This window comes from Urocitellus parryii, chromosome 5, assembly GCF_045843805.1.
Source record: "Urocitellus parryii isolate mUroPar1 chromosome 5, mUroPar1.hap1, whole genome shotgun sequence".
Lineage (NCBI taxonomy): Eukaryota > Metazoa > Chordata > Mammalia > Rodentia > Sciuridae > Urocitellus > Urocitellus parryii.
This window is the reverse complement of record NC_135535.1, coordinates 33,882,137-33,905,009: the sequence shown is the minus strand read 5'-3', so window position 1 is coordinate 33,905,009 and position 22,873 is coordinate 33,882,137. Positions and strand designations below refer to the sequence as shown.

The following is a 22,873-nucleotide window of genomic DNA, read 5'->3' as shown; positions in this document are numbered from 1 at the left end:
CTGTACTTAATCAATGTATTTGTAGCACCCAGCACTGCTATGAATGCATGTTGCACATTCTCAAAAAGTTAGTTTTGAATTGAATGAGTAAAGGAATGAATTAAGGAAGGAATGGGGAAAAGGATAAGGAAGGAAGAAAAGAACAAGAACACAGGTAGAAAGGCCAGTGCCTTCAGGAAACAATGAAAGCTTGGAAGAGTGTATTGAAAAATAAAATAAGAGCTGATTGATATATTTCAAACTTTAAAAAAAGTTTTTCTATTTGTTCTAATTACTTATACCTGACAATAGAATGCATTCTGATATATCATACATAAATAGAGTATAACTTCTCATTTCTCTGGTTGTAAATGATGTGGAATTATACTGGTAGTGTTGTCATATATGCACGCAGGGTAATAATGTCCAGCTCATTCTACTATTTTTCCTAGCCCCATATCCCCTTCCCTCTCCTACTCCCCTCAGCATAATCCAAAGTATCTCTATTCTTACCTAGCCCCTGCCTTATTGTGAATTAGCATCTGCACATCATAGAAAACTTTCGGCCTTTGTTTTTTCGGATAGGCTTATTTCTCTTTGCATGATACACTCCAGCTCCATCCTTTACCTGCAAATGCCATAATTTCATTCTTCTTTAAGGCTGAGTAATATTCCAGTATATATATATCACATTTTCTTTATCCATTCATCTTTTGAAGGGCTATTGTGAACTGCTATAAACATTTGATGTGGCTATGTGACTAAGATCTACAGAAAATAAAAAAGTACTAATAAAATATATTTCATTTAACTCATGCATATGTGCATATATATGTGTGTATTCATAACTGAAAATTTTTAAACAATTTTATCTTAATATATAGAATCATTATATTTTGTTTTCTACCCTATCCTAACACTTCCTTTCCTTTCTCATCCTTTCACTAAAACTTAGTGATTAAGAGTGAATAATTTCTTAATCAATTAATTTCTTGATCAATTAATGGGTCCTAACCTTCAATTTGGACATGATTGTACTAGGTGATGGCATACAGAGGGATTGTCAGATAGATAAAGAACTCAGCTGAGTTGATACCATTTAGTAGTAGAAAGAGCACTGACTTTAAAATTAGTATATCTGAGTTAAGATTCTGCCCTGTTATTTACTAGCATAATGATTTTGGACAGTTAAGTAACATCTTCAAACCTTGGTTTTGTCATATATACAAGAACTACAATCATCTTTATCCTGTTACATTTTTTTAATGTTCGTAATTTACTTAAGTATCTTCTATTACCTGGCTTATTACAGATACTCTATATATGGAAATTAATGATGGTGGTAGTGAACTTGATAATGATGATGTGACGATATGCTATAATACATTGCTGTGCCTATATCCATTACAAGCATTAACAATTTAAATAAAATAAATATTAGGCTATTTTATAGTTTATAAAGTTTAGGTTATATGTATAATATTTAGATTGTCATGTATTATCTGTCATTATGTGTCATGTTAGCAAAAGCTGTGGCTGTCTATATCTATGACAGAGTTACCAGTATTCTCAATGACTACAAAAAAGCCATATGCTTTGCCCATACTTAGATTATTATTTTCTAAGTATTTTAATCTCTAAATATTTAAGATATTCAATGTTGTTTTTATTAATTGGGCCGATGTGGAATTTTACTTTGAAATCTCTTGATTTTGGAAGGTAAGCCAGTTCATTCCCTATATATTTTTTTCTCTTAAAGAAATATAAAATTAATATTAGATTTGAACATTGTATAGTGAAATATGTTTTTGAAAAGATAAGTTAATGAAGAGGTAAAACAATATTCTTTAACATATAGTACAATCATAATAAGGTATGATAAAAGTTTGTTAAAATAGGTTTGAATGAAACATGTTGGACTGATATGCAAAATTAAAGAACACACAATTTTTAGAGACATAATAGCCTCTTTATTTTTATTTTCTGTTTTTTTTAATATGAAGAGTGATGGAAGACAGTGATAATGATGATGCAAAACTCAAAGAAGAGATAGAAGCTGAATTGGATAAAATCAGTATTTCCTCCTTGGAACAAGATGAGGTTGAGAGTGAGTCAAACTCAGAAACTCTAAGTGAAGGTAGTGATGCAGTAAGTGTTAAGTATTGCATTTTTAAGCCTTTTAACACAAATTCTTTTCATTAGGAATATTAATTTTCTTGGTATATTTTGTATACATATCTCATTTTTTAGATTCAGGGATTACAAATTATATATGGCAGGACATAATAACATTTTGTACAATCCAGGTATCTTAAAAGACTTCTTAATTAAACAAGAATTAGAAATATCAGTGTAGGACAGAGGATAGAAGAGTAGAGTTAATACCAGGAATTAGTTTATAACATTGAATTTTGTTTGCTTTTTTTTAATGATAAGGGGAAAAGCAACATTTTTCTCTTTATCTTTGATATCCCTTCTCAAAATAAGCACTGAATTCTATTAGTGAACATGGAGAGAAAGAATTATGGTTGAAAATCTTAACTTATTAGAGGGAAACCCAGTATGTCAGAAAATATTTTATTAGATGAAATCAGTGTATGTAATGTTCTTCTGTATCAAAAATATCTAAAGTGATTCATCCACATTGTATTTTTAGGGCCATCAATGAAGTTTTGTAGTCAAATAAATGTGGATTTCTAGTTTCTAGATTATTATTAAAATTACTCCTTATATGTTAAATATTTGCTGTTATTATGCCTATATTTTTGTATCATATTTTCTAACTAGTTATAGTATTTACGGAAGAACTACATTTTTACATTTTGTAAATTACTATCAATATATTTACTTAATTTGAAAATTTGTAAATATATTTACATAGTCCATATTGATAGATATTATGTAATAATTCATGAATTTTTTTAAGAAAGAGTGAGAGAGAGAGAGAGAGAGAGAATGTTTTAATATTTATTTTTTAGTTTTTGGCGGACACAACATCTTTGTTTGTATATGGTGCTGAGGATCGAACCCGGGCCGCAAACATGCCAGGGGAGCGCGCAACCGCTTGAGCCACATCCCCAGCCCCTAATTCATGAATTTGACTAACTTTATGTTTGAGAGTCATAGAGTAAATTTTGGAAAGTATTAATTTCTTATATAAGTTATTGCTTCTTCTATTTAGTTCCTATATATATTTTGGAAAAAAAACTTTGCAATTTTCATTAATAGTTGATAAAATTCATTGAGACAAATCTAAAATACACACAATAATTAAGGACACTTAAAAATAAACAGCTTGTAATAAAGTTAATAAAATCATATGTAGGTAACTTTTCATTTGTTTCGTTAGGGTCTTCCATAAAATAAAGTAAAAAGCAAATTTTAGCAAAATATTTGTCTGAACTTTACCTTTTCTGTAGCCCTTTTACCTCCTTTACACATTTTGCTGAAATTTTTAAAGAGGAATATTTTATGTGTAATTTTGATTTTAGGATTTAGAAGAATTACCAGAGTCAGTTCTTCACTGCATCAACATTATAAAGAACAAGAGTAAAACTGTTGAAGAACTCCTTCTTCAGGATTTAGAAGACACCAATGTTTTAAGTAAGTTCAGATTTCATTTGATTGGCAGATAAGTTTTCACTAAGTTTGGATAACATAATTTAGCAAACTAAGTTGTTCACTGTTCTTATCTTGTGCTATGTACATGAATGTACCTTTATCACTAATAAAATATCTATAGTATTATGGACTATCAGATGTAGTATATATTTTTTTTCTTACTATCTTCATTATATCTCTATAAATAATTTTGTTTCCCCAGTTATTTTCTTTTTTTCATTGGGTTCCAGGGTTTTAATCCAGAGTTGCTTAACCACTGAGCCACATGTCTGGCCCTTTTTATATTTTATTTTGTGACAGAGTATTGCTAAATTGTTTAGGGCCTTGGTAAATTACAGAGGCTACCTTTGAGTTATCTTCCTGTCTCAGCTTCCTTCCTAGCTGCTGGGATTACAGTTGTGTGTCCCCATGCCTATTCCTATTTCCCCAGTTTTAATTATTACCAGATTCCTATTACTTTACATTAAAGAAAAGAAAATTGAGTATGGGACTATTTTAAAAGTATCAATATGCACACATTTTTGGAGGGAAATAATTATTTGTATACAAAAGCCTAACAAACTTTATTTGTTTGAACTGGGCATTATTACTTAGAATTATTCTAATAATGGAATGATCAAAATTTAACTAGAATTAATCACTTCTTGTCTTATCATGAAAAATGACAATAAGCTAATTGTTCAACCAGACCTTGATTTGTCCAATAATACTTGCATTAAAAAATAGGACTTGGATCAATAATTTAACTATCTAAAAATGTTCATGTTTTGTCATGTTTTGTTATTAAAAACTTTTAAAGTTCAATGTATTTTATGAAAATAGCATAAATTATAATATGGATATTCAGAGATATCCATTCAACAAATATTACTGTTATAACAGAATCTGTTGTAGTCACTGAGAATACAGCAGTGAACAAAACAGGCAAAGGTCTTACTCTTCTGTTCTACTGTTTCAGTGTGGGGAGACAAACAATAAACAAATAAATTTGGAATATTACATTAGTGACAACTGCTATGAAAGAAGAAATGCAAGATAATGGGATAGAGACTGGAAGTTGCTATTTTAAATAAAGCATTTAGAGGAGTTTCTATGAGACATTGATATTTGAGCAGTGAGTAAGCAGAGTATCTGACTTACATTTTAAGCAGTATTTTAGTTGCATTCTGTTAATTATGTAGAAAGAACACATTGACATAGCCATATTACAACAAGACTTGGAATTATATGGTTAGAGATGAATCAATTGAGTAGAAATGAGGGACAGTGGTCATGTTCTGGCAACCATTTTTAGGGTACAGTAAAAAAGAATTTACTGATGGATTGATGCAAAAAGAAGAGGAAGGGTGACTTCATGTTTTCTGACAGTAGTACCATTATAAATAGATATATAATATTTACTATGATTAAACTATGAGGGATTCTAATAGTTTATTTTTACTAAGATTTATATAATGTAAATATATCACAAATATATTGACAATCATATAATCAAATTATAAAATTCAAAGAAAACACAATTGTAGAAAATTAGTTTCATGAAAGAAGATAAAGCTGCATTAAACAGTGATTCAGAAGATTATGAGAAGTTCTCATGTACAACTCTAATAAAATAGATTTGATAACATCAAGGAATAATTTTCCAAAGAAATTCAAATTATCAAAAATGTAAAATTAAAAAACATGAATAAATCAATAGTATAGAAAAAAGGGAGAAAGGAATTTCTTCTTCAGTGTTAACGAACTAGGAAAAAATTTGCAACTGAATTCTTACAGCACATCAAGAAGCAAAAATTTTCATATTATATAATAATTCACTTTAAAAAGCTATATATTTTAAATTAAATCTGTATAAAGATGGCATACAAAATAAATTGGAGGGTAATTTACAGTTGTATTGATTGGAAACCTCAGTTGTAGAAAACAGAGCCACTCTACTTTAAGCAGTAAGATTTTTGTTTACTTTTATAGGGAGAATAAATGTGCTAAATATTTATTGTTGTGAAATGAAATTAGTGGCTTAAAATAACATTTTAAAAAATATCTATGATTCTGTGAGTTGACTGGGCTCAGCTGGGCAGTTGTTCCCTGAATTATTATGCATTTTTGTTGAATGTTGATTACATCTATGGGTCCTCTGGAAGCTCAACTGCACTGGGATTCCAAGAGGGCTCATTCAAATGCCTGGCAATTCATGGAGCTTATTGATTGGGGAATTCAGCTAAGTACCTGTCAACTGGAGGCATCTTCATGTAGCCTTTTCTTTTGGCTTATATTTCTCATTATATAACATTTGAATTCTGAAACTCAATGTTCTGAGACAAAATACCAAGAGATTAAGGTGGAACCTAAGACTTATGATCTATTTTTAGAAGTCAGACAATATCATATCTACCACATCCTGTTTAGTTACATAGCATTAGTTTAGTTTCAGTGTAGGAGGGAACTACATAGGACATGCGTACAGGAGGCATGGTTCTTTGGAAGAATCATTTTTGATGACTAGCTACTGCAATAAATTACTGTTCACAAAACTGAAGAGACCCAGACTTTAGGCTGTGTATCCAAGACATAAAACAACCTCACCATACATTTCAGAACTGTAGTGCAGAAGAAGTTTCTGTCATAATTAAGAAGTTCAGAGATATAAATTCTTTCCTACACACTCCTGTCTCCAATTCGAAGTCTCCTAGATCATCACAGTATGGGCCAGAAAGATGAAAATATCAAAAACTTCTCTTTACACTTACTATTGATATGACATTGAAGGCTTAGGAAAAATATATCTATGTGTAGAAACTTAGCTGCAAAGTAATCTGGATAATTTATTTTTTCTTTTCAGCATCTCATACAGAAAGGCATGTCAGACACATTTTGAATTGGTATTGATGGAGAAAATATATATGACCAAATAGGTATTAATAGTTAGTTAACAAGAAGAATGGGAGCATTACCATGATATGACATATTAATTGAATAAAGAAAAAGAAATGTAATACATTTCAGCAGACAATAAAAAGACAATAAAATTCAACAAAATTTTGTTAAATAAGGAATAAGTTTTAACTTCATTATATTAATTATTAATTAATATTTTTCTTATAGTAATTTCATTATCTTGTGCAGGATTGTATTGCTAGTTTGTGGCAGGTGTAATTGAACATTTATTGATTTCTAATCAAGGTGCCATTGCAATATTATACATTATATGATTCTGAATTCATAGAAAATAAACCTCAGCCTAGAATTTTAAAATGGTAAAGAGTTAATAGTGCTTTAGAAATTTATTGCTTTTGCTTTTCAAATAAATACAACAAATGTCCTCTCTTCTTTATTCATTTTTCTGTTCTATTGAGTTCCTATTGCTGATCAAGAAGTTATTCTGATAAACGTGAAATTAAAGGATGATGAAGGTGTTTAAGATTTTGGCGTGTTGTACTCTAATATTCAAAATTACATTTATAAAGTATTATAAACTTTTTGTAAAATATTATAATATATTTTCCTTTTTTAGGCTATAGTTATGGAACAGTTTCTGATAATCATATGCATTTAAGGATAGGATTATCAACTGAATATAAAGAAAATCAGGAACAACTAATGAAGGTATATGTTCAACATTTGACAGAAAATACTCAATATTGCAATTAGAAATTTGTCTTTTAAGCTTACATAGGATGAGAGTTCATTGATTTTAAGTTCACTGATTTAAAATGATTGTTTTTAAACAAGTCATTTTTTATTTTATGGTTTCCTCTTGAATAGTATATGAAACCACACAAATTTCAATCTGTGAGAACATTAAAATAATAATTAGGGCCATCATTTATTTGTAAATTTAATGTTCATATAGATAAACCAGTATGCATGATATTTTTTTCCTAAATGTTCAGAGGAAAACAATGAGTATATTCTGTGTTTACTATCTTTCTTAGAAATTTACAATGTTTCAGCAAAGACCTTAAATACTGCATAGAAACTTTGAATGTATAAGAGGTTATATTACTTTTTAAAAGCAGATAAAAGAAAGGATTCTTAAAAATAAAATTAAAAGGGAGTGTAGCATTTTATTGGGTTAAAACCTCACAAATATATTGAAGAGAATCTCTTCCTCAGATTGATTCATTGGGTTCAATTTACTCTCATTTTACCTCTCTCTTATCTAACTCTGTTTCTACTTAAGATGTTTAATATAATTTTAAATTTTTGACTCTTACTCTTTCTGTGGTACTATAAATTAGAATATTTTTTTAAATTACCATGCTGCTGATTCATTGGAGTAAATATCTTCTATCTTTCCAACTGGAGTATTGTAGGAATAAAATTATGGATAAGTGTTGATCAAAATTATCACTTTTGCATAATTCAGGGTAAATAGAGAATTTTTAGCTCTCTTTTTTGTCATATTGAATTCATTAATAATTTTTATGCAGGAACAATCACTATACCTAAGAAAGAAATGCATTAGTAAAATAGCTACTAATAGAAACATTTTGAAAAAATATCAAACATATTAACTAAAGATGGTAGATTAATCTTAAAATGAATTGAGCCCTGGGGTTGCAGCTCAATGGTAGAGTGCTTGCCTAGCTTGTATGAGGCAATGGGTTTCATCCTCAGTACCACATAAAAATAATTAAATAAAGGTCCATCTACTATCAAAAATTATTTTAAAAAATGATTAGGGTTTGGAAAACATTGAGAGGGTAAAATATTTTCTGTATGTGAAAATATTTTTATTCATGAGGAAAATAATTATCAATGCACTATAGATTTGTATATACAGAGGTTTTAGAAAGTAAAATTCTATATTATATATGTTTAATTCACTACTTAAGTCATAATTTTATTCTATCTTGATTTCATTTAATTATTGGTACTCTTTTAACCTCTTAGATATTAACTGAAATAGAAAAAGAAGAATTTATGAGAAGTAATTCCCATTGTGAGAATCCTGACTTGGTTCCTGAGCCTGATCTTTGTGAATTGCCTATGGATGAACATGCTTTACCAGGTGTGCCACACTGCTCAATATTTTTGACAATTTGTATGATTGATCATAGTTATCTGAAAAAATATTGGATAGTTTTCTTTTTACGGAATATTTTAAGGCAAGGCAAGTATTTTTACTTCTTTATTGACTGAAGTGGAATGTCCATGTGTATTCAATAATGTGTTTGCATATTATAACTTTTCTTTTTTAATATATTTATGTTAATTATCTAAAATTATGGGTTTTTTATTGTTTTTTGTGGTGGTACCAGGGATTGAACCCAGAGGCAATTAATCACTGTGCCACCTCTTCAGTACTTTTATTTTTGGAGACAGTGTCATCCTAAGTTGCTTAGGGCCTCACTAAGTTGCTGAGGCTAACCTCGAATTTATGATTCTCCTGCCTCAACTTACTGTGTTTGCTGGGATTATAGACATGTACCACAGCACCCAGCCAAATTTACTTTTATGTGTTAAATTGATTCACATTGTACAGATTTGATTTTAAGAATAATACTGTTATTATTCTTTATGAATGCAGATGATGCTGATATAAATTTTGGATATTTTGAAGTTGAAGAAAGATGTAGACAGTCTTTTGAAGCCTGGCAAGACAAACAGAAAGAACTAGAAGATAAAGATAAAGAAATTCTCAAAGCTCAGAGGGATAAAGAAGAAAAGCAATTTCAAGAGGAAGAAGAAAAGAGACATTGCTGGATGAAACAATTTGAGGTTGAAAAGAAAAAATTAGAGAATATACAGAAGGTACATTTTGGTTCTGATTTTTTCATGTATCTTAGAAGTCATGTACCTATTGTTTAAATGTAGCTACCTATGAAGAATATTGCTGTTTGTATTACAGTGTGGATTGAAATTTATTCTGTGGATTTTAATTGCTCCTGGTAATGGAAGCAATTTACTGTGAATTAATGATATTTAATATGGGCTACTTGATTAGATAGTACAGGAATTTCATATACTTCTTTGTATCTTAGGAGCCCTGGAGTATATGAAGTTTCAAAGATCATGCTATATAGTCTGAAATTTATAATATAAAATTCTTTTTTCCATAACATTATAAATTTAGGAAAAGATAGCAGCTTTATTGATTAAACAGTGCCTTTGCTATGTGATCTAGCATGTGATATATTATGTAGAATATGTAATATGACATATTTGGTAGAAGTAGTTCAACCATTTAGGAGATATTCTATGTCCTGATAACTGAGCTAATTCGTTGGAGTTCACAGAGTTTTGAACTTGTTTTTATTTCTGTTTTGTGTGTCCAAACTGTCTGATATCCACAGTCAAGTATTCATAGTGGCATACTGAGTAACTGAGGATTTTAGAATCCTACATGTAGGTCATAAAGGTCTTAGATTGTCTAGGTAACAAGCAAGAGCATATCTTGTCTTTCATTACCAAAGTTGATAGATGTATTATCCAGAACTTGGTGATTTTGACTGTTACATATAGAGAACATTTGCATGTAATTATTTCGGCAACTCAGAGTATTCTAACCCTCCATGTTGAGTACATTTTATTTCTTGATTATATAGAAAATAAATAAACTAAAAACTCTCATAATTTTGTAGAAAAAGTTTTATAATATTGTAGAACCTTAAGGCTGGGTTGTGCGTCAGTATAGAGCACTTGCCTAGCAAGTGTGAGGCATTGGGTTCAATTCTCAGCACCGCATATAAATAAATATAAAAATAAAAGTTCATCAATATCTAAAAACAATTTAAAAAATGTTGTGGAATCTTTTCTAATAGTTATGTATAACTTTTCTGTAGTTATATTTTCCTTTGCACAAACCACGATAACATAGTCATTTCTAAAACTAGAAACTTCTTTTAAAATTCCAGAAAAGGTTTGAATATAATGTAGCTTATGAGAGGAGTGTTTTCTAGCTTGTGCTGGAATACACAAATGAAATTGAGTGTTAGTGGTATTTTCAGATTTAGAAAACATCTGATTTTTGAATTCTACTTAGTGAAGTTGTTGTTTTTATTTGCATGATAATAAAAATTTACTGACTTCTTCAAGGGCAAAGTATTCACCTGTGTGCTTAGATGATACCAAAGAAATCCCCACTATGAAAGAATTGTAACTTGCCAGGTGTGATGGTGCTTGTCTATAATCCCACCAGCTCTGAAGGCTAAGGCAGAAGGATCATGAGTTCAAAGCCAGCCTCAGCAAAAGCCAGGTGCTAAGCAACTCAGTGAGACCTTGTCTCTAAATAAAATATAAAATAGGTCTGGAGATGTAGCTTAGTGGTCTAGTGCCCCTGAATTCAATCCATGTTACTAAAAAAATTAGAATTGTAATACACTCTTTGAAGCTAATCAGCATTTATTATAAAATTATTATTTAAGAAAAATGTGATGAGTGAATGAATTACCGAGTTTATACTTTATTATGCCTTAGAACATAAAATTTTTCCAATTATACTGTTCCACAATTTTATGCTGTATTCTAAATACATAATTTACTACCTTCCCAGTATTTCTTTTCTATGCTTTTTGTGAGCTTTCCTTACCCTAAATGGTTGTCATAAATCTTAGTGGTTCCATCTTACTCTTCCTCTCTTGTTTTTTACAAATAATCACATTATATTTTTGCATCAACCATAGACTGTTTCTTTTATCTAATCCAACATCTGGTTTCTAGTTAGCCTCAACATCTTTGCTCATCCTTTTTTTTTTTTTTTTTTTTTTTTTTTTTGCCTTGCTTCCTCCCAGTAAGAATCTTTCTTCTTTCTGTCAAAGGTTATCTTTTCTCCTTAGCTTTATAGTCTGCCATTTTCAACTTACCCTTGCTGTTTTCTATACACTTAAACACCTCTATCAGCTTCCTTCTTACTCATTTTTTTATGGACACAATACCTTATTTATTTGTTTATTTTTATGTGTTCCTGGGGATCGAATCCAGTCCTCATGCCTGTTAGGCAAGCACTCTACCACTGAGCCACAACCCCAGCCCTTCCTTGTTTCTTATTCTTTATCAACAGGTTCAGTTTTCTCCCATCCTAAGAAGAAAAGGAAATCATGTGGCAACCTTTGTTTTGTCTCACGTTAGATGCTCTTTAGATTTACTTATAGACAAGCTTCTTAAAAAATAATTATTTTCGTTATATTCCTACCTCATCCCTGATATGATACTAAATCTGCTAGGGTTCTTGCATGGTTACCCCACTGAACAAAAAAATGGCTCTTCAAAAAGAAAATCCATGATCTCTAAACACCATATTCTGAGGCCTTTTCTTGGTTCTTATAGGCTTCTGAAGCATTTTATGCCTGCAAAATTTTGATTTGGGACCATTTTCTTTCCTCTTGATTTATATGGGAGTCATTCTGTCTTTATTCCCTTCTTACATGTTTATTATTTCTTCCTCCATGTCTGTTTCAGGCTTATTATTCTTTCTTTTGTTTTTTTCCGCATTTTACAGGGCCATTATATTTGTATATAATAGTAGGATTCATTGTTGCATGTTCATTTACACATACTATATGATAATAAAATATGCCAATATTACACTTCTCTTTCTCTTGCTGTCCTTGTAAATGATACTATCAAGGATTCCACCCTTTGCCTTTTTTGTTTTATTAATCCATACACTTTTTTGGTAACCTCATCCATAGCTATGCCTGTTCAGAACCAAATCTATTTTTGTAACAAAATAAAGTATATTATGTAACTCTCCTACACTTTTTATATATAAAACTGAATGCATTATCTTTTTATCTGAATTGTGTTCCTCCTCTGATTCTCTTAAATTCAGTAAGCAAAACAGTTATTAGTCTAAGGTAATGAACCAAAAGAGAAGGGGGGCAGGAATGGAGAGAGAGAGAGAGAGAGAGAGAGAGAGAGAGAGAGAGAGAGAGAGAGAGAGAGAGAAAATGAATATTTTTTTACCCTTACCTCTCTTTTTATTGCTTTCTTCCCTCTAATAGTTGTTTCATCCATCTTCTCTTAAATACATATTACTGGTACTTTCAAGTAGCTCAACCTTTCTGAGTGTTTAGCCTAGAATGTATACTATACTTTGTAATTGTTTTGGCATTATACACAGTGCTGTCAAAAGGCTATTTTTAAAAATTTATTTCCCCACTTATATGTCATCAAAAGGCGCCACATGTTGAATAAGATAGGTTCAAAGAAAATTCTCCCCTTCCTTTGTATCTATTCAGTTGGTGGTTTTTAACAACTTCACTTTAACATGTTTTTAAAATATCTTTATTAGTTGTTGGTGGACATTTATTTATTTATATGTGGTGCTGAGAATTGAACCCAGTGCCTCACACATGCTAGGCAATTTGATCTACTACTGAACCACAACCACAGCCCCACATTAACATGGTTTTCACTTCTATTCTCACTCCTGCCACTGTATCTACAGAAGGCTCTCAGTGATTCTCACACAGAAATCTTACTTTCCACACTGATCTTAGTATTCCTCTTGTTATTCCCAAAATTCTATTTGAAATAAACTTAATATTTTCCTGAAAATACAGCTGTATTCATTTTCTTTATTTGAAATCCTTAGTAGATTCTGAAAATATCTACTCTACCTCTTGAAAACCTAGTCATTTCAAGTATAATATCCTGCATAAAACTTTTTTTCACCGTCCAGTAATTATAACAACCATTCCTACTGTGACCCTTTATAGTTCTTCTCTTATGATAAACTCATTCTGCTAAGTGGGGTAGTGTGTAAACTTGTGGCACTGTTCCCATACTAGAAGCTGAGTTTTTGATGAAGGGTTCTGTTTTATATTGATTTTATTTTAATCTGAAGGGTCTTAACTAAATATGTCCTAATAAAAATGTATTGAAGGAAAACCATTACTTACTGATTTATTATGTGAATTAAATGGTATGCTGTATAGAGAAAAAACAATTATAATGTAAAAGTCAGTTTGCAATGTTGTTACTTATAAGTTTTGTAGTACCAAACAGTATTTCTAGCCAACATATTTCATTATATGAACAACATGTTCAGATAACTAAAACAGCTTTCCTAGGTTGTAAACATATTTATGTCCTAAAAATGGGAATCCTGGGTATCATTTATCTGATGCTTTAATTTCACACTGGATTTGAATTGAAAGTTTTTAAACTAGGACTTTTTGATGCATTGTCATCTTTAATCACTGTGTACAAATATAAATTGTGAGAATCATGTATAATGAATATAATATTCTTAGATGTGTATGTGAATAAAATAACATTTTATTATTATCATATGTTCAGCAAGAACAGGACAAGATGAATGAGGAGCTCCATGAAGAAGAGAAAATGTGGAAAGAAAAATTTAAACAGCATGAGGTATTTACTTTTTGTTTTTAATCAGTACATTATTCTTTCTCCATTTGAAATAAATTATTATGCTTGAAATTGGCTTTTTAAAATAATATTGCCTAGCTGATATAGAATTTATTTCAGCATCAAAAAAATCCTCAGAAAAGAGAAGAAAATCATGGCATTTGCAGGTAAATGTATGGAGTTGGATAAGATAATGCTAAGTAAAGTTAGCCAATCCCCCCCCCAAAAAACAAATGCCAAATGTTTTCTCTGATATAAGTTGACTGACTCATAGAGGGGTAGGGAGGGAGAGCATGGGAGGAATAGACAAACTCTAGATAGGGCAGAGGGGTGGGAAGGGAAGAGAAAGGGCAGGGGATCAGCAATGATGGTGGAATGTGATGGACATCATTATCCAAAGTACATGTATGAAGAAATGAATTGGTGTGAACATACTGTATATACAACCAGAGATATGAAAAATTGTGCTCTATATGTGTAATAAGAATTGTAATGCATTTTGCTGTCATGTATTTAAAAAATAAAATCAATTAAAAAAATCCTCAGAAGCCCTCCTTGAAATGGAATGTTCTGCAAATAATAATTAACTAGTTCAATGAATGTGTCTTTATAAAACTGCAATTCTAAAATTTCATTTAAGATTTAAGGAAAGATACTATTACAAGGATTTCATTATGTTTAAAGATGGTTAAGAAGAGTTACTGTTTGTTGAACACAATTAATTGTTAAATAATACATTTGAACTTGAGATGATTCTAATGATAATAAATGTATTAATTTTAGTTTTTATTCACTTCAGTTTTTATATAAAATTATTTTAAGTAATCATATATATTAAGTAGATAAAGTTTCCTGTGATCATGTAATCCAGCTAAATATTATTACTTTTATTTGTATTTCTTTCAGTCTTTTTTAGTATTTACACACTTCTGAAAAACTACATTCTACTGTAGATTTTTTTTTTAGTTTGTTCTAATTAGGTATACATAAGGGCACATTTTGATTCATTGTACACAAATAGAGCACAACTTTTCATTTCTCTGGTTGTACATGATGTAATGTTGCACCACATGTGCAGTCATACATGTACCTATGTTAATGATGCTTTTCTCCTTCCACCATCTTTGCTGCTCCCATGCCCCCACTTTTCCTCCCTCTCCTTTGCCCAATCAAAGTTCCTCCATTCTCACCTCTCTCCCCATTATGCATCAGCATCCACTTATCAGAGAGAACATTCTGCCTTTGTTTTTTGGGGTTTGGCTTACTTTGCTTAGTATGATATTCTCTAACTCCATCCATTTACCTGTAAATGCCATAATTTTATTTTTTTTAATACTGTGTAGTATTCCATCGTGTATATGTACCACAGTTTCCTTATCCATCTGTTGAAGGGCATCTAGGTTGGTTCCACAATTTAGCTATTGTGAATTGAGCTTCTATGAGCATTGTTGTGGCTGTGTCACTGTAGTATGCTGATTTAAGTCCTTTGAGTATAGACTGAGGAGTGGGATAGTTAGGTCAAATGGTGGTTCCATTCCAAGTTTTCTAAGGGATCTCCATACTTCTTTCCATAGTGGTTGCACTAATTTGCAGTGCTACCAGGAATATATGAGTGTACCTTTTTTTCCACATCCTCACCTACACTTATTATTGCTTGTTTTCTTGATAATTATCATTCTGACAGAATTGAGAGGAAATCTAAGATTAGTTTTGATTGCATTTCACTAATTACTTCTGAGAAGTATCTGTTCAGTTTCTTAGCCCATTTACGACAGGGTTATTTACTTTTTTGGTCTGAAGTTTTTTGAGTTCTTATCTATCCTGGAGATTTCTGCTCTATTTGGTGTGTATGTAGTAAAGATATTATCCTACTCTGTGGGCACTCTCTTTACTTTATTGATTATTTCCTTTGTTGAATTAAAAATTTATTAGGCATGTGAAAAGATAGGTTCATATGAATGCCAAGAAAAAAAGAGAATAGTAGCCCACTTGTATATAATCCAAATACTGGATTTAGTGGAGCCAGTAAAATAACTGTAACTATCATCACTAACAAAAAAGTTAGACAGGTGATGTGTAATATTTTAGAGAATTAAAATGCATAATCAGATATCAAGTATATGCTCTAGAGTTTAAAAATTCAATATTAAAATTAAAAATTCATGGGATGAGTTTGACAGTACATTGGACATAGCAAATGTGAGTATTGATCAAAGAGAAGAGAGTTCAATAGAAAATATTCAAATTAATGTACAAAGAGAACAAAAAATGGAAAAAAACAAAGAGCATAGGAAACATAATGGATAGTGAAAAGTTATAAAAATTGTCTGATAATCTTGAAAGAAGAGCATGGAGAGAATGGAGCAGAAGCAATGGGTAAGGATATAATGTCTGAAAAGTTCAAATACCTTAAAAAATCAATCTGAACATTCAGAGATGACTAATGATTTATAAATAAGATAGGCACAAAGAAAATTTCACTGGGAATTTAATAGTGCAACTACTGAAATTCAAGACACGGGAAAAAATAGTCTTAGGGACATCTTAGAGGAAAAGAAAAACACATTACCTAAAAACAGATAAAAAATAATAAAACTAACAGTAGAATTTGAAAACAAAATGTTAGAAGGGAGAAGAAAATGGAACAGAAAATTAAAGTGTTAAATGTTAATGACTTCTTTTTTTTTTTTTTAGTATTTTTTTAGTCCTGAGTCTTCTCCTAATCAGTGTAACTCTTTTTACTTTTCCTGGAGTATATGCTAAATAGTTGTTAAGAAAATATTTTTGAATGGTTAATTTGCATAGTCTTTGTAGTTAAAAATGTATTGATTTAGCTTTCAAAACTGAATAATTAGTTTATTTGGTAATATAATTCATATTCATTGCTGTTTATTTTCAGTAATTTAAAGATGTAGCTCCTTGCGTATTTATTTATTTTTGCCAGTTGTAAGTTTTATGGTTAGTCCTTACATTCTTTTGAAGCTTTTAGGATTTTCACTTTATAAATTCATCTGCATTATGTGATAGTTTTCTGTTATATGTCAGACACTTCTCTAAGTGCTTGCAATATAATTGTGAATAAAAAAGAACATGGTATTTGCTTTCGTGGAGCTCTTTTTCCATGAAACTCTTATTTTGGGTTCTGAAATATTGCTACCACATATCAAAATTGGTTGTGTGTGAGAGTTAAATAAACTCAGCTGTTTGTACTTTGGCATTTTATTTTAAAATATATATTTTTCTACTATTTTCTTCCCTTCACTTTTCTTTTCTCACCGCCTTATTATTCTGAAGCTACTTTTGGTCAATTCCTTATCCCTCCCCGTATCTATAGCCATATATTTCATGTCTTTTTTGAAAATATTTACTTTTGAAGTTTTTCTTTAGGTAGTCAGACATTCTGCCATTTTACTTTCGCCACTCTGTTTGAGTTAGTCATATTTTTTATTTGAACAGTTGCATTTTATGTTTATGTAAGGTTTTTTAAAAATATTTTTTTCTGAAAAGTCATCTACATTTAAGGTTTTGTCCAGTGTAATAGTTCTCTTTGCTCAGAAATTTATACTTCTTTTAATAACAAGGCATTTAATAATAGTGCATTATTAAATGCATTATCTCACATCCTTATGTTAGTTTCCCTTAAATATTTTCTGAATGTTTTGACCCTTTTGCTTTTTTTTAAGATTCTAGTGATAATGATATTTTCTTACCTAGCTCCAAATTATCTCATTTTATGTATATACCAACTTTCTTTAGAGCTGAGAAGGAATGAAATATGTGAATAGACTGTTTCTTAATATTGCTTACACACATAGGCTACTTCACCTTCTTGGTATCCTAAGGCTCATAGGAGAATTTCATGCACTGTAGTTCAGTGCTAGCTCTCCATGTCCTTTATCAGATTGCCCATCACAGAATGTTTGAATTCCTTTTCACATACATAAATTTTGGCTTGTGGTTTCTCTCTCTTTCTCTCTTTCTTTTTCTCTCTCTTTCTTTCTTTTGTTCTTTCTTTTATTCTTTAATTCTATTTTTCTTGTGTCATTCTGATTTCATATGCTATCTCAAAGAATTTCTCAATTTATACCCAGGTGGCTTAGTATCTTTATAATTTAGGTGGTTTATTATCCTCATAATTTTAGAGTACCAACTTACCCATGTGACAGTCTTTTAAATATTTAAAAATTAATACCATTTAAAATAAATTACTTTAATCGCTTTAAGTGAATGTTATCACAATTTCATTATGATTTCAGTTTTTATATTTATTTTTAATCTACAATTTTAAATTATATTTGAATAAAATTACACATTTTGTTTATGTTATTACTATCCTACTTTATTTTAGGAATTTATGAGAAATTTGCATGTACAAATGGAAGAGGAAAGAACAAGGTTCAAGGATCTACAAGAAAAAGAAAAGATGCGTTTGTTAGAACTGCAGCATAATGCAGCTGTAAAAATTCAAGCTAAATATAAAGCATTCATAATCTACCAAAAATATAGCCCCATAATTAGAGACCGAATAGAAAGAAAACAAAGGAAAGAAAAAGAGTTGAAAGAAAAGGAAGCAAATATACGACAGAAAGAGGGAGAAAATAGGAAAAAATTAGAGGAAGAACAAAGGATAGAAGAAGAGATAAAAAAACAGAAGCAAGAGGAAAGGAAAAGGAGAGAAAAGGTATATGAAGAAAAAAAGAACATCCTGAGACGAGAAAGAGAGGAACTGAGACGAGAAAGAGAGGAACTACAAAACAAGGAAAAATTAAAATTAATAGAAGCTGCAAGCCAACAGCTTATAATAAATACCACATTAAAGAAGGGAGAACATAATGCCAAACATTTAACTATTGAAGATAAGTCAAAGAATAAGGGTGACATAGCCAAAGAATTAGTGTATGAAAATTCAAAGAAGCAGGAAAATGTTCCTCTTTGGGTAGTTAAGAAATCGAATAAGAGTGAAAATATAGGTAGTCAGTTTGTCTTGAAAGAACCAATACAAGAACAATTGAAATCAAACCAAGCCATTTTGGCAGAATTAAAAATAGAAGAAACAAATGAAAGCCTAGCAAAAAACCAGTGTTCTCAAAAAATGATTAAGCAAGAAATAAAATATGAAGATATGTACAAAAGAACTGAATTAGAAATCTTAGATCTAAAAGAAAATATAATTGAACAGTTTCAGCAAGAATTAAAGACACAAACACAAAACCAGGAAAGGGTGGAATATGCCATAAAGGAAAATGAGGGGGGAAAAGTCCAAATAATAGTATTAGAATGTAATGAAGAAATGAATGATGTGAAGAGCAATGAAGCACAGAAAATAATAGAATTTAGTGAACAGAAAATGATACAAAAAGTAGAAAAAGAAGAGATATCACAAGGGAATGGATTATATGAAGAGAATACTTCCATTATTTCAATAAAGCAAAAACTACTACCATTAAAATTAGAAAATGCTGAAACTGTGGAGGAATATCCAATACTACAAGAAAAGGAAATTAACTTAAAATCCAAAGAAGCTGAGGAAAACTCAAAAGACAATACTCTAAATAGTGACATTATGTTCTTTAACATCACTGATGCCATGGTAAATAGAGAAGGCAACATAAATAAGCAAGATTACTTTTTGGATAGACTTGCTCTTCATGAAGATTTTAGTGGCTGTGATACAAAAAGCTCCTGGATTGCTAAGAAAGAAAACTCTTTTATATCTGAGATTAATGAAATTCCAGAGGAGTGCTATGAAAATAGGGCTGAATGTGAACAGATCACAACCTCTACACTAGAGTCAACACTTTTATCTTCTATTGAGGAGAAGAGACTAGCTTGGCTAAGATCATTTAAACCTTGGTTTGAAATTTTCAGTCAAAATCAACAGAAAAAAATTGTTAAAAGAAAGAGACCTTTGAAATGCCTACCTAATACGATGCCTCCTCTGAGCACATTAGAAATTCTTCAGTATGGCCATTGGAATACTTTACAGCAGGTATTTCTAATTTTATAATGCTTTTTTAATATTTAACCCAATTCTCAAAAGTGGAGCATTACATTTTAATAGAAGTAAATTTTGTATATAAGAAAACTGTCTCTTAATAGACTTAAGTTAGTAACGAAATATTTCCCCATGTGGGAGGGGATTTATTTTTTAAATTTCATCTTTTTCAGGGCATTGTTTCCCTAAGAACTATACAGAGCTTTGATTTAAATTTTTCAATATCTTTAAGCTTACATACAAGAGCCCTATAGCCATTATTAAGGATGTAAAGGTGGAAGTATTGGAATTAGGGTAGGGAGTTTGATACTCAGGCATTTGCTTTCCATCTGGGCTACCACACCACCTAGTGGTGAATGTAATGAATTTCTCTATATGAGACCACTGCTGTGAAAGAAGTTTATTTGATAGAAGACTCTAGAATTCCTATACAGAAACACAATTATTTTGTTTTGTGCTTTATAAATGTGGCATATATCTGCTTCAAACTTAAAACAGTTCTCACCAAATCTACATATTTTCAGTGGTTATGGAGATCATAGTTACAACCAAGATTAAGACAGAAACTCGGGAATGTGTAGAAGAACAGGAAAGAATATTTTAAACAGTGCAATACTAAAAGGATTTATGAATAAAATACACATAATCTAGTTAAACCCTGAAAGCCAAATATAGTCATTTAATTTTTTGTATCAATAGATACTAGCAAAATGAACATTTGTATTAGTACATTATTTTATTCATTTCCTTGGCCAATATTTATTTATTTAACTGTTCAATATGATTGATTAATATTTTACTGGTTGACTAAAGAGACAAAAACAACAAACCTAATGTTGCACTATGGAGTTTAAACAAATACATAGATAAATACATTATTATAGATCTTGAAAATTTCTGCAAATAAGATTTTGGGGTAATCTCTGATAGATTGATGAAATAAGGGAGTTTCAGAAGGACAGCTGAACCATGAAAAAACAATACAATTAACAAGAACTAGAACATGTATTTTGAAGTATTTTCTATTTCCTAAGCAATATATTACCAGATCTATCAGTTCTATAGAGCTACATATAGAATTCCCAATTGCTTGTTCTTTATTGTTTTCCTTGGGCTATGCTGTCTCTGGAATGATTCTTCATGTACTTTCTCCAAGATATTGTTTTGAGGTTTCCAATATGATGACTTTAGTAATTATCTTATTTAAGTAATTTTCATTATAAATATCTACTGGAGTTAGGTAATAGTGAAAGCTTAAAATATACTAAATGCCTAAAATGTTCCAATTTTAAAAGTAAAATTGAAATTAGAGAAACAATAATGCTCTACCCTTTTATTGTAGATCTCTAGTCTGTTCAGTGAGAAGAGCACTGAAGAAGTAAAAGATGTGTGAGCTCTTTCTCCTTTACCTCCTGTCCATTCTCTGTTCCTTCTTTGGAACTCTTGCCAATTTAGATAAAATGAAGATTAACTCTACTTTATTTCTTAGAGAAAGGCCTGGCAAGCCATAATGTATATAGATTACCTGAGAATTTGTGAAATGTTGATTCTGATATGAGGGATCTTGTGATTAACAGACCAAAGGGTTCTGCATGTTTTCAATGTCATTGAGGGATGTTGTCACTGGTTCATGAACTAATTTGAGTAACAGTTTCTAAAAGACCCTATAATCCTCTCAGTGTTACTCAAAGCCTCTATTTTACAGGTTTAATTTTTCTTTGAAGCATCATCCCATATACATTATAAAGATGAAAAATGTGCATGAATATAAATGGTCAGGTGTTACATATAATACTATCTTTTGTTTCCTGACTGTTTATGCAATTCTCTTATCTTTGTGTCCTCATTCACCCTGTCACTGATCCATCACTTACTTTGATTTTCTAATCTCTTAGATTCAGGTCTTTCTCCTTATCCTCGTCACTACTGCCATCTTTAGAAGGTCTTTGTGGAGAGAATTTTTAAGAGAAAAGTGTACTCTTCTGGAATTTCACCCAGTAAATGAATTCATTTTGCTCATATTAATCTCTTACTTTGAAACTTTAGGACTTTAATCGGGTCTTCATTTTTTCTACATTTCTTTATTTATTTCCAGGAATGTGATTTTGAGTATATAGTATCGAGGATGAAAATATGGATGCATAAATGAATCCAGCTAAATGTTAATCTTATTTCTACATTACTGCTAGCTTCAAAGTTTAGAATAGATTAATTTAAAAGGAAACTACTACAAACATTATTTGAGTTTAATGAAGTTTTTAAAGCTCTGTATTAAGATCTTGTTTCTAATTTAATTTTTGATATTTACTGGCAGAACTATTTATTGCTTCATAAGTTTGTGCAAGAATATTGACCTTTCTGAGCCTCAGTTTTGTCTTTCATAAACTTGAAAAACAATGTCTATTTTATAGTTTTAACACAATATATACAAAGAACATGACCTAGAGCTCATCATCATGTATGTGTGTTTGTGTGTACATACATACATGTACATATATAATAGTCAATTGTAAAATGTGGGTGTCAATCTGATGAGAAAGGCAAATGGATTTTTGAGACCTGCTTGATACCTGTTTCATCTAAGAATTTATACAGCTGAAAATACTATACCATCTCACTATATGTAATAATATACCAAAAGGAAATTACTGAAGAACAATGATTATACATGTTTTTATTTTTCCTAGCTTTTGTGTTTTAACAAATTATTTTTTCTTTTCTTTTTGGCATTTTGCTACCAATTATAACCAGGTGTAAGTAACAACCACCACAAAATGGATACTGAGCTTAAGGAATGGTTAATATTTCTTTATACCTGGCATGAATGATAACATTTTAACTGCTAATTAACTTTTAGATCAACATTGCTCACTTTTACACAAGAAATTGTAATGGACTGCTATTGGAATGGTACATGAATTACTAAAGTTATTTTCAAACTGTTCATGTAAACCACTA

The 22,873-nt window shown here is 30.4% G+C and overlaps 1 protein-coding gene across 1 annotated transcript in view; it reads left to right on the top strand.

Moving 5' to 3' along the window:
• The first annotated feature begins 1,986 nt into the window (after positions 1-1,986).
• Positions 1,987-22,873, top strand: part of Lrriq1 (leucine rich repeats and IQ motif containing 1) — a 156,370-nt gene continuing 135,483 nt past the window's right edge. The window contains exons 1-7 of the mRNA XM_026391410.2: positions 1,987-2,127; positions 3,471-3,586; positions 7,122-7,206; positions 8,497-8,614; positions 9,134-9,357; positions 13,849-13,923; positions 18,269-19,909. Of these exons, the coding sequence (XP_026247195.2) occupies positions 1,987-2,127; positions 3,471-3,586; positions 7,122-7,206; positions 8,497-8,614; positions 9,134-9,357; positions 13,849-13,923; positions 18,269-19,909 (2,400 nt within the window). The remainder of the gene's footprint in view (positions 2,128-3,470; positions 3,587-7,121; positions 7,207-8,496; positions 8,615-9,133; positions 9,358-13,848; positions 13,924-18,268; positions 19,910-22,873) is intronic.